This window comes from Tenrec ecaudatus, chromosome 15 (assembly GCF_050624435.1).
Source record: "Tenrec ecaudatus isolate mTenEca1 chromosome 15, mTenEca1.hap1, whole genome shotgun sequence".
NCBI classification, from domain to species: Eukaryota; Metazoa; Chordata; class Mammalia; order Afrosoricida; family Tenrecidae; genus Tenrec; species Tenrec ecaudatus.
In genome coordinates, this window is record NC_134544.1 from 23,612,260 (window position 1) to 23,632,653 (window position 20,394).

The window sequence follows — 20,394 nt, forward strand, 5'->3', positions numbered from 1 at the left end:
ATTTCAAATTAAAACAGAATATGAATACTTAGCTATGTCTGGAGATAAAATGTTGTAATGCTGATGTTATACCAAGATACATCTTTTATACTTTAGTATTCTTAGGAGGATTTTTGTTGTTATACCAAATATCATTGTTATTCAAGTAATTATTTCAGGTGAATGAAATATAAGAATCAAATTTTGATATATGAGCCTCCTTAATCATAGAAAATAAATATGTCAAGAAACTCTATGCCAGTGACCAAATTCAACGAACTCAATTTCTTAAAAGGAGAACCATTTTATCAAAATGTTTTAAACTAGGTAGCTCATTCTACTAAGGGTCTATAATCTGTGTCTTTTAAAAACTTTTTCATTGTGCAGAGGGGGAAGATTTGCAGGGCAGGACATCAGACTGACTTTCAACAACTCTTAAGCTTTTCATTTCAAACTCATCCACTGCAACCTCCTTGTTGTACCACCTTCTCCCTTTGTTTGTGTCCATTCTTCCTTCCTTCCTCTGAAATTATTCCTTGAGTAAATTGTGCCCTTTTGCTCTTGAGTGGCTAAAACTTCTAACATCGTGGTGAGTTCTGTCCTAGACTTAGGTCTCGAGGAAACTGGGGGCTATCGTCTTGGAGATCCCACCAGTCTCTATCACAGTTGCAATCTCATGTCCTTGATGATGTTGAGACTATAACTGCTCCTGGCTGTGACCCAAAGTCACACTACTCTTCTGTCTTATCCTACATCTTTTCAATGGCGGGAAAGTTGAGAGATACAATTGGAGCTAGAAAAATACTTGGGGCCTCTAAGAATGTGCTACGTATCTGAACTTGGGAATTGTGGTTTCTTAAAAAAAACTGCTTTACTCTCTGTGTCATGTTTTTAGGATAATAGACTATATAACATCTTGGCTGAAAACCTTTTCAGGCAGAATTCTCTCAATGAAAACCTCTGCATTTTAAAATTCCACTTAGAACGATTTCATGGAATTTGACTATTTTCTTCACTTAGCCCCGTCACTAAATTTTTTTCTTACAATATAATGTCAAAACTAGCCAGTTTTCCTAAGACGTTTCCCCATATTTCTGGGTTCTCCCAACAAATTAAAAAAAACATGTAGTAGCAAATAATCCACAAAAATCCTTAATTGATAATACCTGAGTTGGACAACTTCCTCTCCTCGGAACCAGGTAAAACTTGGGGGTGGATAGCCCGAAACACAACATTCTAAGACAGCATCTTTTCCTTCAGTGGCCACTACATTGGATGGTCGCTGGAGAAAATACAGCTGCCTATGCAGACCTGGATCTGTAAAAAGAAGACATAAGATTGTACCATCGATGAAAAACATTACAAAGGTGACTGATGTCCATGCCCCCCACCTCACCCACTGAAATTAACCCGAGAAAATGTGGAAAGGATCAAACAATATCATCATTACTATCACAGGCTGTGAAATTTAAAAGTTATTTTAACAATGGTTGCAAGCAGGCCATCAATAGGGAGCTGCTAGAAATTCAAGCAGAATCAGAAGACGACGACAAGCAAGAAATCTTGTTGCTGAAGTCGCATGGATCTTGGCTAAAAGCAGAGACTATCAGAAAGATGTTTCATTCTGTTTCATTGGCATTCAGAACAATGGGACTTCCAGACCACGTCCTTGAACTAATTCATGTATGAACTGCCTACGCATGAAGAGACAGCTAATCCAAGAGAACAAGGACATGCTGCGTAGTTGAATATCAAGGAAAGGGGTGGTGGTGGTGGTGGTGGTGGTGGTGTAACTTTCACCGGAATTTGTTCAGTCTGTGTGCTGAGTAGGTCATCTGAAATGCTGGACTATATGAAGAAGAACTCGGCATCAGGATTAAAGGAAGGCTCATAAATGACCGTGTTTGCTTAAAGGAATGAGGGCTTTCAGCACTCATTGATGATCAGTAACTGCAGTCTTTAGTACGGATTGCAACTCAAGGTACTGAAAACTAAAATCCTTACAATTGAAATAGATAACAATATGATAAATGGAGACATTTTTGAAATTGTAAGGGTTTCATATTGCTTGATGTACAGTCAATGCTCATGGAAGCAATAGTCAAGAAATTGAGTTAGGTGTTACACTGGACCGAGATCTATAAAGTGTTGATGAGCAAGGATGCCATTTTGAAGATGAGGGTGTGCTTGCCTACGCCAGGGAATTTTCAACCACCTCATATGCATGTGAAAGTCAGCTACTGAATAAGGAAGACTACAGAGAAGAATATTGAAAGTACTGTCTTGGAAGAAGTACAGCTAGAATGTTCTTTAGAAGTGAGGTTGGCAAGACTTCCTCACCTACTTTAGACATGTTGTTAAAGAGACCAATCCCTGGAGAAGGAATTACAAGTGGTAAAGGTGAAGGTCAGTAAAAGAGAGAAAGTCTCTGGATGAGATAGATTATCACATGGCTGCAACAATGGACTCACACCGCAAGACCATTGTGAGGTGGGCACAAGTCAGCATAGCATTTTGTTCTGTTGTGCACAGGATCTCCATGAGAAAGAGCCAGCTTGAAGACATCTAACAATAAGATACAGTGATGAGGATAATATATAGGTACAAATAATAGGTAAGAAATAAATATCTGAAATGTTTTATTCATTCTTATCATTTGGGGTTATAATATTAAAATATTCTTAGCTATTAAAATATTGTGGTATAAGACAATGACATCAGCTTGGGGAGACAAATCTCATTTACTTGGAAAACACTACTTTTTCAGTAAATTTTCCAAATCAGCAATATTTCTACCAATGAGCATTATGATTTCACATTTTAATCATCCAGATATAGTCCTTTCTAAATTGCATGCTGGAGTCAGCATTTCTGAAGGGATTCTAACTGTAATTGAACACTTTCTTAATTAATCAAGGAGGTCAGTAAGAACAGTAATTATTAAATTAAACTTTAATACAATAAGAAATTCAAGAGATAGTACTCTGCAGAATTATTCCTTAAACTTTCTTTAATTCCAGACATCCCAGCGAGGCTGGTGGGATTCTGTGCTTCCCTTGTTATCAGCTAAACTTTTTGATATGCTCAATTTGCCTATCCCTAATATCTGTACTCTATTTTCTACTCCTTTGTTTGGTGTGTCTGCAGCTTGAGAAATTCACCCAATATGTTAGAATTGTGCTAAATATCATGAGGTGTTTGGGGATCGAATCTATAAGGACTGAGAGAATAGCTTTCTTCCAAAGAGGAAGTTAGAATTTTACATTAATGTTTATTTAAATGCTTGGTTTTATAATGTCGACTCTAGGTCTTTTAGTTCTTATTCTTAACTACAATTCCTCAAGTGAATTTGTCCCTACAAGTGAGACTTTGAAAACATGGAGCATTACTGAATTCTTCTATTTCACCCGATGCATGCTATAGTACTACGTATACAGCACTATTCATTTTCACTAGAGGTGTGAACAATGCTTATTCAATCTGGGTGATGACTACAAAGACTACAAGTCTTGAAACACAATTATTAGTAAGCAAAAACTCAAGAAAAATTATAAGCAAGTTCAGTATTGTCAGGACACTCGAGGGTAAGGGGTTGCTATTCCTGTTGAACCTACTTCATAATGTGGGCATCACGTGGTACAGTGGCTAAGCAGCTCAGTTGCTGACTGACAGATGAGCTTTGATCTGCTTCCATACAAATTACAGCCTTGGAAACCCTATGGAACCATTCTTCTCCGTCCTACTTGGTCACCATGAATTCGAATCAATGCGGCAATGGGTTTAGCTTTTAGTTCATTTATATATAAAGACACACCAACAAGTTCAAGGTGAACTTGAAGAAAATCCTTTCACTCATACACACTTCCACTGAACTAACCTGTTGACCAAATTTCCATCATTTAATATGTTTTCATTAAGATTGTTATTAGGTTGAGTCAGTCGACTCCAGGTATCCTGATGGAACCTATCGGTATGTATAAGTATATAAAATATTGCTAGTCCTGCACTATTTTCATGGTCATTAGCATGTTTGAGTTCCTTGCTCTGCTATTGGATTAAGCCATCCCCTTGAGGATTCTGGTGTTACATCCCCCAGTGCCAATTAAAAGCTACAGAAGAACCTGGTGACATGGTGGGTTGCTCATTGGACTGCGAATTATGAGGTCAACAGTTTAAGCCCGCCAACTGCTTCAAATTCTAAAGGCATCAAATCCTAAAAAGATTTGCCATCTCTAAAACTCAAAGAAGGCAGTTCTACTCTGTGCTATAGGGTTGCTATGAACTGGGATCTATTCAATGGCAGCGGGTTCATTAAAATCCACATCCCTTTAAACCACTTTTATGGTATGGATTCCAACTCATAGACACCCCATAAATGTTTCCAAGACTTTGCATCTTTATGGGATCAGACAGTCTCATTTTTCCCCACGGAGTGAATCATGAACTTCTTGATTAACAGCTAATGCTTATTAAACCAGGATATTTTCAACCATATGCATTAGATGGAATTAGAATAAAGGTTATCATTTTTAAACTCAAAGTAAAATCTTTAGGAAAGAGCATTTATAATAAGTAAGATTAAGATCACACTGACTTGTGGCTTAAGGAACCCTGGTGGAGCAGTGAACTAAGCATTAGATTCTGGTTCAAACCTACCAGCTACTGTTTGGGATAAAGATGAGGCTGTCGGTTTCCATACTTTTTAAAAGAGTCTAGAAACTTAGTTCTACTCTGATCTATAGAGTCACTATGAGTCAGACTTGACTCTGACTATGGGTTTTAGGTTTGGGTGCGATGGTCTAGGCCACTAGTGATGAAAAGGGAGTGATGTATGAGGAGGGCACCATGCAAATATTTAAACTTCTCGATTAGTCTTTGACCTGACCGGACCCCTACCTGCTGATCACAGCTTAGTAAAGCACACTCGTTCTCAGTTACTCATTTGGATAGCAATTGTCATCTAAATTATTCTTTATGTGGAGAAAATGAGGCTTCTACTATTTCAGCCTTCACACATCTGCTTCTGGCTGTTACAGCAACAAAAACAAATCCTCTTCGCAATGAAAATATTGAGAGAGTTTTCCTAATGTGCTATTCTGTATTACACCAATATTGCAGAAAAAGATGACTCAAACTTTCATGGACTGATGATAGTACGATGCGTTTCCCTTCTTGAAATTGCCAATACAATCAAACAGAGACGGCTTGAAAGATAATATTACTTAAAATCAGGTATCCTGAAATGGACATGTTCCCCAAATGTGCATATGTAAACAGCTATCCTTACCATGGAGACTTTCTCATTAAAAGTTTACCATTATATATTCATCTAAAACACTATCTGTGAAAAATATCACGTGAAATCTCATTAGTTTCTCCTTCTAGTTAAAAGAAAATATACTCAAGACCTGTGAGAAATATGCTAATTTACTTCTGTAATAGCCCACAATTCAACTCAAATGATACTACCTCATCTTACTGGCAAATAAAACCATGTAGCACAAAATAGATAACCTTGAAGAATTAATATCAGTTACAAAACAATTCAGTAGGTAGTGAAGACATTTTAATAGCACCTCCTCTTCTTCACAGTTTCCTTTATTATTTGCATCATATACTGGTGTGGTACATTTGCTGCAAATAATGAGTCCGTATTTACACATTATTAGCACAGGTCTACAATGGAGTTTTTCCCTTCCATGAGGAAGCCCCGGGTTCAATACCTGGCCAATGTTCTTCAAGGGCATCCACCACCAGTCTGTCAATGGAGAGGCAGTTGTGTGATGTTGTGGAGGAAGAGTGGTTTCTAGATTAAAATAGGTTAGGATGAAAATCCTGGCTATCTACTTTGGTGTACAGTTACATGGAAATCATAGTTTAGTTGACAAATATTTTGGGAATTTCCAACTACATTTTAATTATTGTTTTATAACTTAATTCTACTGTGGTCTGAAAGCGTCATTTGCAAGGTTTCTACTCTTTTAAATGTGTTCTGGTGTGTTTTATGGTCCTGAGTTTGCTGGTTTCAAATGAACATTCTATACAATTCCATTTTGACAACTTTATTAGTATATGCACTATGTCTCTTTAAAAATTGTAGATGCTTGTCCTAGAGTACACAATGTGTATATACAGCTAATATGTCTTAATTGTAACATTCACTACATTGACTCAAGGTTAATACAATTATCTTTAAACAAAGTGCCCCAATTCCTCATTTACACCCCTTAAGTTTTACTATGATGTATTTCATTTATTCATATTCTATAGTCAATCACCGAATGCAATGTTATTATTAATTTGAACAGTTAGCTACTGGATTAAATAATTTTAAAAATTTCCTTCATTTGTCTTATTCATCTGCTGTTCTTTCTTTATGTAGACTCAGTTTCTGATTTTTATATTTTTCCTTCTTTTTGAAGATGTTTAAATATTTTCTTACAAAGTAGGTATGCCAGTGATAATTTTGTTTTTTAGTTTAATTTAGGAGTTCAGCTTTGCTACTTTCCGGGTGATAGTGACTGTTTGCAGAGACACTGTGAAGCTGCCATTCACTTTAGTTTCTCCTTCAAATGTGATTTTTAAAGAAGGATTAAGGATGTGTATTTTGAAAAAAGCCCAAGAAGATGAAAAATGCAAATGTCAAGGTGAAATTTGTGTGATGGGATTTTGAGTTATTTTATTTTCATCTTTTGAAATGTTTTTCCTATACTTTTAAAGGTCCTTAAAAAAGAGGAAGTATTATTTTTAGAAAGAAGGGCAACTTTAAACGCTACAGTTGGAAGGTGGATGGAAATACTCGCATATACGAGGACTTGATTGTAGACGTTTAATTGTAAAACCCATGGTAAATATTCAAGAGCAGATGGAACTGTTTCCAATAGAATTCATAACAACATAGATGAAAGAGCACTGGCCGCTGTGGATTGGACTGCATTTACTTTAATACAAAGATAAGTCAAGAAGTGTTGCTACTAGGTCCATGCACGGATTTGTTACAAATAAAATCTGTTTAAACATATCTCTGTGGACAGTCCATCGCTGCAGAAATGTCCTCTCAGTAATACCTTTGTCTTGGTCTCATGGGGGCACCTTCAAGTTAAAAGAGAGGAGCCAACAGAAACAAGTGATTCAAGACAGAAAGTCAGCAGAGAAGCTAGGGCTATTGTTTTTCTAGGAGGGACGCCGTCTGGGTCATCTTGATAGATTTCACCAGGGTCTAGTAGAAAGATGTTTCTAGAACATTGAAAAAGCTCATCGGTGAGAAAAATGACAGGAAATTTTCACTGCCAGGTGCAATGTGCCAGGTTCCCTCTGAGAACCAGGGTTGTCCTGCAAAACGTGTGTGGGAAGTCTCCCCAAATACACCTTGCAGCCCTGCCTGATCTTACCCTTTCAAACCCTGTTTGTTTTCAAAACTCCAAGATCATTTAAAAGAGACCTGCTTTAAGTCCCTTGAGGGCAATAAAACTGTTGTTTGTTATGGTACAAATTGATGAATGCAAAATTATTTGGGGAAAGGTTAAATTGAGGGAAAGGATAACTGTACATCACCCTGAGAAGTGCATAGCCTTTATAGAAACCTGGATGGAGGATATGTTGAGAAACAATAGTTTCATTCCTTGATCATTTTGTTAAGTAAAAGTATTCATGATTTTATAGTAATACTTTTTGACTGTCCCTCATAGAACTTGAGAAGCCTCAGTAAATTCTGACTAAACAATATTTTATTAAAAATATTTTTGTGTTTTTGTTAACTAGGCAGTAACTCTTTAGATTTCAATTAATGTATTTAGTTAATAGAACATAATTAATTTTCCAAGTGAATTTATGAACATGACATCATAGAAAATATCAACATACAATGTTCAATTTTACAAATGAAGTGATATATGTATGCATTTGATTTTATTCTGTAACTGCACACACACACAATATTTTTATATATGAAGGGTACCCCTCCAAAAATAAGAAAATTTTTTTCAAAGCTATATATTTAAATTATTTTAGAAAATAACCTTATCACCTTCAAGGTACTCTCCATTACACTTAATACATTTGTCAAATCTGCGATTCCATTCATGGAAACATTTTTCAAAATTATCTGTTGGAAGACCGACAGCACCTTCTTGTTTTCTCTTCTCTTCTACATCATCAAATAGCTGTCCTTTCATGTCGCTCTTCATTCACAGAAACAAAATAAGTCACACTGAGTTAGGTCAGGTAAGTAAGGTGCATAGGGAAGAGAAGAATTCTCTCTTTTTCCCAAAAACTGGCACACTGAGATGGCTGTGTGAGCAGGTGCATTGTTGTTGTGGCAAAAACAGTCCCTTGCTTGCCACAAATCAGGATTTTTTTTTTCACCACATACTGTTCTGCGGTCTTTTCAAAACCTTTGATTTTGTTTGATTAACAGTGAGATCTGGTAGAACGGACTACAAATATACTATGAGTCAACATTTTTGTCCATTTGGGAAGTTGACAGACGTCCATAACAAGTTTGGCATCAATTGACATTTCACCTTGTTCAAAACTAGTAAAATACTCATACATTTGAGTTTTTACCAAAGGCCTCTCCTTGTAAGCTGCGTTCAACATCACAATAGTTTGTGTATCATTTTTCCACAGCAGGAAACAAAATTTCACAGCTGAATGCTGTTCTCTTAAATTGTCCATCACAAAAAACGAGGCTTGAGCAAAACTGCTTTCATGAAAAAATTCACTGTGACCAGAGAGAACCTTTCCAGAATATGCCACTGGGTGCACTAACTCAGAGCACGTTGCTTGCTGCTTGCCTAGAGGTAAAAATGCGTACTACTAAAACTCTGCCCACCAGAGCCTTATCTGTGTGGGGGTTTTGGGGGGGGGGAGGGAGGAGTATACCCTCATGTATATTTTATAATACAAACAGCACAAAATGGAAATATGAATTCCATAAAAACAATTTTATAATCACAATCAATTCTGAAAAAGTTGACATTTCTCCTAACATGATTGTTTCAGATGAAGAATTGCAAAATGCAAATTAAGCAATGGGTTTTCTACCTTGGCTACACATGCTCATGGTTTCCTTGTACTAACATTCAGCTTAGCCCTTTCTTGTTGGGGAGCAAATGTTAGCTTGAATTTTGACCTGAGCCTATTGTCATCCTGGTGGCAGGTTTAACTCATCTTACTCGGGCAGCAAGAGGTCTTATATCAAAATGGCCATTACAGAACTACTGATCTAAGTACATACATGGCATCAGAATATACTGTCAACATTTGGTGACATGTTACCTTTATTAATACTTTGCTTTTTCTCTTTTCCTTTCCTATTTCATTTTTAGGTTAACCTGCTTTTCTGGGGTGATTTATAATCCTTAAGAAAAAGAGATAGTGTCTGGGGTCTTAAAGCCTTGAAGGTGAACAAGCGGCCATCTAACTCAGAAACAACAAAGCCCACATGGAAGAAGCACACCAGCCTGTGCAATCACGAGGTGACAAAGGGATCAGGTATAAGGCATCATTCAAAAAAAATACCATAGTGAATGAAGGGGGAAGTGCAGAGTGGAAACCCAAAGCCCATTTGTTGGCAAAGGGAGATCCTCTCACAGAGGGGTCTAGGGAAGGAGATGAGTCAGTCAGGGTGCGATGTAGCACCGATGAAGAATACAGCATTCCCCCAGATCCTGGATGCTTCCTGCCCCCCTTCCCCCCGCAACTTCCATGATCCGAATTCTACCTTGCAAGACTAGATAGAGCAGAGGTTGTACACTGGTGCATATGAGGGCTAGAGGCACAGGGAATCCAGGGTGGGTGAGACCTTCAGGACCAGGGTGTGAGGGGCGATGCTGGGGGAGTGGAGGGTGAGTGGGTTGGAAAGGGGGAACCGATTACAAGGATCTGCAAGTGACTTCCTCCCTGGGGGACAGACAACAGAGAAGGGGGTGAAGGGAAACGCCGGATAGGGCAAGATATGACAAAATAATAATCTATAAATTATCAATGGCTCATGAGGGAGGGGGGAGTAGGGAGGGAGGGGAAAAAAGAGGACCTGATACAAAGGGCTAAAGTGGAGAGCAAATGCTTTGAGAATGATTAGGATAAGGAATATACAGATGTGCTTTATACAATTGATGTATGTATATGTATGGATTGTGAGATAAGAGTTGTATGAGCCCCTAATAAAATGTTTAAAAAAATAAAATATTTAGCCCAAAGGAAAAAAATGAAAAAGAAAAGGAATAATGACATATATGGGGATAACAAATTAGTCACAGGAACACTTTCTATTCTTAAATATTTCTCTAATGATCAGTTTAATAGGATATAACTGGATACTTCTGTTTCTTTCTGTACTCACTGTGTCTTCATTTCCCTAGCCCTGAGTCTATTTTCTGATATTTGTAGATATTCCATAACACAACATCAAAAATAAATAAGAAGCAGTTTCTTAGGAGTTAGTTGTAATATGGAACCTGACATCATACATTACAGATCCTGTGCTATGTTACCTTAAAGTCCTTTATCTATCCTGCACATATATGGTATTGCAACAGCAAGCATTGATCACTTAGATACATGGAATGAAACATGTCTATCAAATGCAGACAAAGTGTTTAGGCAACATCAAAAATCCTCATGTGTTACTATCAGCACAAATCTTCTCAGGAAGGTCTTTAAATGTTAAAGAGTTTCCAGGCTTCTGGTGAAAGTTAAATGTTTTTTTTAATTTTAGCTTAAAATCTTAAGCTTTGTCACAAGTAACAAATACTCTTTTCATTATAGTGGCAGGTTCATTTCATTAATTTTAAAATAAACAGTTAAAAATAACTATAGTCTTTTATTATGTTTGTTTTGACTCAAAAAATCCCTCTCTCAAGTCAAAAGTGTGCTTAATTAGTGGGAGGGTGGGGAGTAGAATTGCTAGCTCAGTTGATTATTCCAGAAATCATAATCTAGAGATAAAATAAAACTAGTATATGTTTGCACTTTATGACAATTCTTATATAGAGAAAAGTGAAAACGACATATAATTTTATTTATTAAAATACATTCACCTCTCAGATCTCTTGAAAGCATCTCACGAAATCCTAGGCACCCAGGTATCATACTTCAATCGCAAAGTTTCAACCTAACAGTTACCTGTCTGAAGCACAGCGGAAGACCACGTCCCTTAATGTGAAAAAAGACTTCAAGTTTTAGGTAAATGTTTATGCAGGAGCAGTTAATTAATAGGGCTCCTCTAGCCAAAGTCTCTAGCTGCCACCAAAAGACTTTTCTGAGTAGGGGGCTGAGAAGAAGGTGGAAGAATATACTGATAGCCTTTGCTTGTGAGCAACTGTGAGCAATATTCCCTCAGATGCCATCCTGCTGTGTATAAAATGAGTCCTCTGGAAGGTAGAAGAAGGATCGCATCACCAGCAAGGGCCAGCAGTGCAGTGTGTCCCCTGGACCCAAAAGTCCAGCACCGTTAACTTCTTGGATACAGATGACAGTTACAGCATCAGAGGAAGAGCAATGGAACCAGGAGGCAGAGCATTGGATACAGTGACGGTCTGCCCCACCCACAGAGCAAGTGAGGCAGAGGGCTTTTGAACAGGAGGCTGGCATAAAGAGTGGGATGCCTCTGGGCACTTAATTGTGCAAGTTGGGTTTGCTGACACACTGAAGCGGAGTTGAGTGCCTTTGAACTGAGGCTTACCGGGGTGGGTGCTCCGGGCACTGAATTCAAGGAGCTAGATTTGCTGGCCCACAGAGCTTAAACTCTATGCCTTCATGCGGAGGATATGACCCCTTGGGTCTTTATTAGCAGACCTAAACTAACTGCGTGACAGGTCCTGATAAACAAATCCACCCTGAACATTTATGCCCTGGAATTACAACTTGTTAACCTCCTGAATAAACCCTCTCACCATGAACTTTATCTGTGAATTCTGGGTAATCATTGCAATGACTTTTAGAACCCAGAGAGATAACACCGAGAAAACTAATTAAGACTACACCTTTTATATATTAAATATACTTTTCTTGTCCTTCAAGTTGTTATTTTTTAATATTATGGAGGACAGTACACAGCGTGTTTCCAACGAGTGTCTTTTCATAGTGGACTATTCAAAAGTCAGGAGTAACTTGGATCATATAACTGGATACATTGACCTACAGTTGGCATAAAGGTCCCAAACATACTCACGGTCTGTAAGAAGTCTGCCCCCATAGGGAATTGGTGATCGTGAAGAGAGTAATTTCTGCCTGAATGCATTCTCTCAATCAGGCCTTGATTAGATAGTACACTGACCAGCTGAAGTGAGTTTGTAAACCAATCAACAGATGGATTAGCTCGCTGTATTCACCATTTTGAATCAAATTCCTTGGGAAAAACATACGCTCTTGTCTTTCTTTTCTCGTGATCAATAACTAGGGTGAAACCATAAATTATCCAAAGTGGATAAAGAGTTCTGAATCTGAAATTAATTTCCGTTACTCATCACTGAGGCCATCCCAGGCAAACTTGCATGCACACTCACTATGTTTTGAAAATAAATGCCAGGATGTAGATGAGGTTGTCTGTTCCTATACATGTTTATAATACAGGGGTGCTGTACATTGGGATTGGCTCGATGACAGTGGACTAATTTGGTGGAATTTTCCTTTCGTAGGATCATTTTACAGTGTGACTCGGGAGTTTTGAGATTATTGTCACCTGGATGGATCTAGAAAATAACAGACATAACGAGATTGGATGATTGACTGTGAGGATGTGTGTCCATAAGAAAAACAAAACAGCTTCACTCAGCTCAATGACTCTCTCAGAATAACCAATCTAAACTCACTACTGTTGAGTTGATGCCGCCTCATGGTGACCCATTAGGATGGGGTAGAACCGACCCCTGCGGGTTTCCAAGACTCTAAGTCTTTATAGAAGGTAGAAAATCTCATCTTTTTACCTTGGAGTTGCTGGTGGTTTTGAACTGCTGAACTTGCAGTTAGCAGCCCAAAGCGTAACCACTACACCAACTGGGTTCCAAAATAGTCAATGGTTGTTTTTATTGTTTGTTCTTTCCGAACGCAAAGTGTGTTGTCCTCATTGTGTACTCCCTGGTTTATTAAATTCCCATCTCTGTGGGCTATCAAACCCGTCTCCAATTGGAAATGAAAGGGCACTGCAGGCTTCTGTGGGGTAGTCTCTTTGAATTCTTCCCAGGCATAAGAGATACAAATTAATTTTACTGCACAAATCTCATTTCCTCTTTCTGCATCCTCCATTTCAAGCAGACCTGCTGTTCACCTGCTGGTTCCTCCTCCACTCCCTACCTAGTTCTGTTTGAGGAAAGCAAGTGGGGACCAGGTGCCTTCAAACACCAGGAGGTGCTTTAACATGTGTTCTGACAGGAAAAGCCCACGCAACTCCATTCTAATTCTGTGTTTGGAATGTCTGTTATTGAAAACCAGTCGAATTCGGACTGATCACAAGAACCAGTATTTACTTAATAAAGTTGAAAAACAGCATTCTGGCTTTACGCCGAGCAGCTTTGAACAGAGAGGGAGATGGGAGCCATTTCTCAGGAGCTATTATTCATCACTCTATGGTGCTATTACTTCCATTCCTCATTTACACCAATTCAGTACTAAAAATGGCATTCCTTCCCTGTAAATATTCCTGCATCTGTTCATATTTCCTCATTGTTTCCCTCCATGTACACACACACATTGCTATTTCTGGTTATAGTTTGGAGGAATGAAATGGAGCGTCTATTCTTATCATTGACATATGGCTGTATGCCTTCTGTCTCACAAGCAAATTTTAAGTCTATCAGTTTTATTTTGTAGCAGGTCTGAGGAAGAGAATTTACATTTATAGGATGACTTTTCTTTCTTTGAGGCTGACAGAAAATCCCCAGAAAACAAATGTTGCCATCATAAGGTGTCAAAATTAGTTTAAGGAATCTAGAAATGATTGTAATTTACATATGTACATTAGACAACATTTAAAACTTTTCCAGTAATGGGGAGCATAAAAATGTGTTGTTTCTTGTTTTTAAAAAAGAACCAGAAAACATTTGGATTATTTGCTTCTTGGTTAATGCTGAATCAATAAAGGTATACCTCCAATTTATAAATAGAAGAGCCTCTATAGTGAGAGAGATCGCTATACTTAAGGGATACCTTGGTATCCCTCAAGAACTGAGCTGACAGATGGAACACTTTTTTCACTATTAGGTTTGTGATTTTTACCCTCAGGCATTGTAGGGTTGGCTTCCATATTTTCAGGTAAATTTAGCTCCTTGTTTATGGTGTGTCAGGTCTTTACATGGCCATCAAGTTGACTCTGATTCACAGAGACCCTATAGTCCAGTGAACTATCCCTGCCAGTTTCTACATCTCTAACTCTTTATAGGAGGTCAAAGCCTCATCTTTCTCTGTGAGTGAGGGAAGTCTGCCTAATCAATCTATCTCCACATTAACCCTCTTTAAACATGAGATTCTCAATGTTCCTATTACATATGAACTGGGCATGGATTGGGATACCTAGGTAGCACAATTAATTAACACAATCGTCCACTAACCAAACATTTGGGGTTAGAACCAGTGATACCTTAGAAGGAAGGCTTGGCATTCTACTTCTGAAGAGCAATCACTGAAGGCCCTGTGGAGCACAGGTCTGCTCTGACACACATGGAGTCTCCCAATGAGGAGGAACCAACTCAACAGCAAAGATCTTTGGTGTTGTTTCCTTGTTGTCAGTATGTTTGTTTGTTTGACCATATGTGAGCCTCGATGTTGGCTTGGTAAAAGCCAGGTTTCAAGAAATATCTATTCTTTTATATGAATATAAAATTTACACAAAATTACCTTTAAACTACTTAATTACTATCTTCCTCAAAGTAACCAATAATTGTTTTTATGTTTAGATAGTAGTGAAAATTGGATATTTTATATATTTACGGATAAAAGCTCCATGTAAGCAAAATCTATGAATTCCGATGTTCATAGTGTAAATATAGGCCTATTCACAGAGCCTGGAACAAATATGCTATTGTAACTAGAAAACAAAGACTCCACATGCTTTTAATACAATGAGAAATTGTAAGTCATTCATTTCTAAGTGCACACAAGAGCCCACTTAGATCAATGAAGGGCTGAAAGTATCCTGATTATAGAATAGTTCACTATATTTTTGTTTTACTCAAAATATGTCTGCAGAAAAAGTGAACTGTGGAAAACCCTTCAGTGGAGAAAAATATTAGTAGTAGGCAAAAATCCCAGGTGGTAACACTAGTTCGTTTTGCTCTTCTTTCTTCTTTCGGTCTTCCGTGCGTATGTTACAGCAGGTGTTCACTTCTCAAGATCCTCCAGGAAATCCCAGCCATCAGTAAAGTTGACAGAATCAAAATTATGTTCCTAGACTTGAGATTCAGGTCTTCCATAAGGTAGACCTTCCATGCTTATTATCCACCTTTATCATTTCATGAAGAGTTTCCCCTTCATTACCTTCACATGTAATCACTGGTAGAAAGACTTTCCAAACTGTGGACCTATTGACATTTTCTATGTCTACATTCATCTGGAACTAAATATGTGCACCTGAGATTACACTTCTGTGACCTACATTGGTTTTGCGGCAGCATAAATAGTCAGACTAGAGGGTAAACATAAATAAAGGAGCAATGTGTCTCATTTGTTATCTCTCCTAACAGACAATATACAGAAGTGTATTCAATTTAATTTCATTTTTACATGTAAGTATAATAGAGTCAAATTTAAAAGTAAAAAATAAATGCGTTAGAAACAAGTGACAAACCAATTAGCGAAAGGTTTGTTTAAAAACTTAAAGTATAATTTTACTTTTTAAGTAATATGACTGTTGAAATGAGTCCTGTCAAAATTTATCTCAATGAAAATCAATATGATTCAGAGTGATGGAAAAATGGGTAAACAATATGAGGTATGCCAACCCTGCCACCAAATGCAACAGCCTTAGCCTTTCCCAATTCAAAGATCGCTATACACATTTGTCATGATCAAGTTATATTTTAAGAAATTACAATATAAATATTATGTTCATAAATCATTTGAAATACATTCTAGCCAATTTAGTCTATTAAAATCCAATGTCCCTAATTATATAGAGGTGATACTGGGCCCAGAATCATCTAATTGCAGTTAAAGGAATGAACAATGGATTGAATTAACAATTGATCAATTCAATTAGGCCATTAAAGAAAACTGAAATCAGAGTTCCAGTATATGGGCCAGTTATTTCAGTCAACCTAGTGCCCAGAGTAGATTTATAATTGAGTGATTCCATCTCCTTTTGGCACTGAGACTTCGGGAGAGCTGGCTAAAGTGGACTCGACACCCACCGTGGCCCCTTCAATCTATCATTCATTCTACATTGCATAAGACAAGAGATTTGAAAAACGGCTCAATGCTTGTCTAGTATTGACTCATTGAGGTTTTGCTATCAGTAACTTAATTACTATAAGCTCGAACTGGTAAGGTTAAGCAGAAAAATTTTAAAGACTAATAGACCTCAACTTCTCTCTCAAAACATTTGCAAATTAGTTAGGAATTTTGCCAATATTCTCAGCTCTGTTTGAAACACAGAGGGACTATTCAAATCCAGAAAATATGCACAAAAATCTCTTTCAAAAGTCCATGATTGTTTTGTGTGCACTGACAGCCCATTCCAGTCCCATTGACAGTGAGAGTGCCTTGCTTAGATCTGAGCTTGGACCTCATCCCCACCCTGATCTGATAAGACACATCTGATCTGTTTCTGAGAGCAAGCGACCTTAAAATGTTCCCATCTATCTTTATTTCGGAATCATTCTGTTCTGCTGTAATACTTGCTTTGGGTCAGTCTTCTCCAGGATCTACACAGTCACATTCTGTCTTACCATCCTTACTTCCAGTTGAGCTTCATTTCCTCTGGTCACCGCCCACCCCCCCACCCGCCCCTGCCCCTGAGCCCAGAGGGACTGTATAGACACATCTCTCTTTTCTTTATGTTCAACTGCATTCTTCTTTGTACCTAATAGACTCAACTCTTTGCCTAACTGCCACATGTCTATCATGTGACACATCGGTGTTTCTCCTTTGCACTTCTCTCACTCTCTCTGCTCTTCTCTCACACAGCACAGCTTGGCTTCTTTGCCTGTTTTCCCCACTAGCGTGCAAGCTATTTGAGGGCATAGAAGATACTCTGCCCCCGAATTTGTAATCATAGAAACAAGCATGATGGCAGATTTATAAGATTCAATTAACATTCATTGAAGAGAGTATTTATTTATTTAGTGCATTAATAAAATGAAGGCTGCTTGCTAAAAATATGATTTGATCTTTAGGAATAAACATTAATATCACTCAGTTACTTGATGACTGTTAGATGCCAAGCAAAAACGAAACAGTTTGAACTTTGTTTCACAAATACTTAAAGCATATTAAGCTAAAGATAATTTTAAAATGACAAGACTTCACACCGCCCACACATACGCAAAACAAAAGCACACCCAATGTCCTCAGGAATTGTGACTAAATAAAGGCCTGACACTTTCCAAACTCCATTTACCAGTATATTTCAAATAAGAAATGACTGTCTTCAGTAGTTTCTGTTATTGGATGATGGTAGAAGGATATGTCTATCTTTTTCAGAGTGAAGACTCTTCGGACACCCTTTTAAAAGTGTTCAAGTCATGTTAGGACACTTTCTCTTTTTACGCGCTCTTCTCTTTTCCCTGAGTACATAAGCTGTGGGACAGAGAACGGTCAGAATAAGCATACACTTCATTACTCTCCAATTACAGAAAGCAGAAATTGATTCAGAAAGGACGAGAGTGATATTAGAAATAAGACAAATATAAATGAATGACAATTAGGACAAGCTAAAATGATCATTCTTTCATCCATCCATTCATAAACTCACACTCAATCTTATAGCTGTTACACAGCTATGTAACTGACCTCTAAACCACACTGAAAACTAGGACGACACATTGGAAAAGCATGCACTTCTCCAACAGGTTGTTCAAATGACGAATGGTATATTAAGTAGGCTTGATCAATGGTAACAATTACATCTATGTGTGTGTGTGAAATTATTACTACCTAAGCTCATAATTCTTGTTTTTGAAATTTTATATTTCACTGCCTTTATATTTCATTTCACATAAAAATTCTCAAAAATAATTTTAATAAACATCAGTTTCTACTCATTCAGATAAGAAACATCACAGGCCTACAAAATGTTGTTGTTCGGTACTGTAGACACTAAGTACAACAGAATGAAACACTACCAGGTCTAGCACTATCCTTACAATTGTGGTTATGTTTGGGAGCATTGGGATTTGGGTCAAGTGCACCTTTCTCCTCTAAGAGACCACTTTGCTCTTCAACACTTTAAACTCTTTGGCAGTAGATTTTTTCAATGAAATGGATGCTTCTCTTTGAGTTAATTATGGGTCCAATTAAAATTAAATCCCTAATACCGTAAATCTATTCTCAATTCATCATGAATTTTCCATTGATCCATTGTGATGATTTTTGTTTTCTTTATATTGAGTTTTAATCCATTCAAAAACCTATTGTTTTTGATCTTCATTGGTAAATGCTTCAAGTCCTCTTTATTGTCTGCAGGCAAAGTTGTGTTATCTACATATCACAAGTTGTTAATAAGCCTTTTCCCAATCCTGATGCAGCATCCTTCTTCATATGGGTCAGGTTCTTAGACTATTTATTCATCATAAGGCTCAAGCCTTATAAATATAGTGGGACGGCTAAACCATGATGCACATGTTACTTAGTTTTGAACCATGTAATAGCCCTAGGTTTGTTTGAATGACTGCCTGCTAGTCTATGTACAGGTTCCACACAAGCACAATTGAATGCTATCTGGTTTGTTATGATCCAAACAGGACGATGTCTTTTCATTCTATTGACCTTTAAGTGACATCTTTGGTTTGTAACACTCTAAAAAAAAAAGAGTTTATTGTGGCATATGTGCCCAATGCAAAGTGCTATTTAAATTTTGACTAATGTTATATAACCATTGGCTGTGAACACAAATCAAATGAAATAATAGACAGATTCAATTGTGTAGTGAACTGCTCTGTATACTTTTGTTTTCTTTATGTTGAAGTGTAATCTATGCTGAAGATGTCAATCCAATCTGCATCAGCAATTCCTCTACACTTTCAGCAAGCAGGTTGTGTTATCTCCATAGCCTGATGGCTAGTTCTTCTTGCTATCCACTGTTTGGATTATTTGCTCAATGTATATATTTCACAAAGATGGTGAATGGAGACCTTGGTTAATCACACCCTTCCAGATTTAAAAACATTCAGTACCCCTTGGTTTTGCTTTAAGTTTTCCTCTAGGTCAGTGGTTCTCAACCTGTGAGTTTCGACCCCTTTGGAGGTTGAACTACCCTCTCAGAGGGGTCACCCGACTCATAACAGTAGCAACATTACAGTTATGAAATAACAACAAAATAATTTTATGGTTGGTGGTCACCTCAACATGAGGAACTTTATTAAAGGGTCATGGTTTTAGGAAAGTTGAGAACCACTGCTCTAGGTTTATGTATAAGATTCAGGTGAGTATGGTTACATGTTCTGGAATTCCCATTATTTAGAAGGTTAACCATCATTTGTTATGAACCACAAAGTTAAATGGCCTTTCATAGTCAATGCAATGCAAGGGGAACATATTTGTGGTCTCTCTTGTTTCAGAGATGAGCCATCTGACATCAGCAATGATGTATCTCATTCCTTATCCTCTTCATAATGGGAAACATATTTCTGGTAGTTCCTTATCATTGTAATGTTTCTACTGTTTTACAATCTTCAGGAAAATTATACATTCATGCTATATTAATGATATTGCCATTATGTACTCTCAAGTTGACTCTAACACATAGAGCCCCCATACACAATATTTCCTGGTCTGAAACCACCTCCAACTCTCTTGTTATGCATCAGTCCATTTTTTCAGCCACTGGGCTTATTCATCTTGTTGAGGGTCTTAAAGTTTTCCATGACCCCTACTTTAGGAAGCTTCATGTCCTTTTCCAGAGACTGATGTCTCCTGATAACATATCTGAAGTGTCTGACATAAAGTTTCAACATCTTTCCTTTTAAGAAGCATTCTGGTTCGATACAAGATGGTGCCCAGGTAAGCAGCCTATGCTGGGGGCTTCAAGGCAAAGTGGTGAATCAGGGGGCCAGGAGGATGATTGGGAGGATTCTGGTGAGTAAAGGGACCCCCAGCAACCCGGAGTGCTTCCTCTGCCTGGGAGGCAACCCCACACATCCAAGGCCCAGGAGAACTGTGATCTGTTCCCTGGGTTTCCCTGACTCAGCCAGGATCTAGGTGACTACCCTGTCGAGACCCTCGCAGCCATTGCTAGACCCCTACACAGCAGCTGTCCACTTG

The 20,394-nt window shown here is 37.8% G+C and overlaps 1 protein-coding gene across 1 annotated transcript in view; it reads right to left on the bottom strand.

Annotated features, from left to right (window-relative positions):
- Positions 1-20,394, bottom strand: part of DCC (DCC netrin 1 receptor) — an 824,140-nt gene that overhangs the window by 649,968 nt on the left and 153,778 nt on the right. Inside the window, exon 3 of the mRNA XM_075533227.1 lies at positions 1,146-1,296. Coding sequence (XP_075389342.1) covers positions 1,146-1,296 — 151 coding nt within the window. The remainder of the gene's footprint in view (positions 1-1,145; positions 1,297-20,394) is intronic.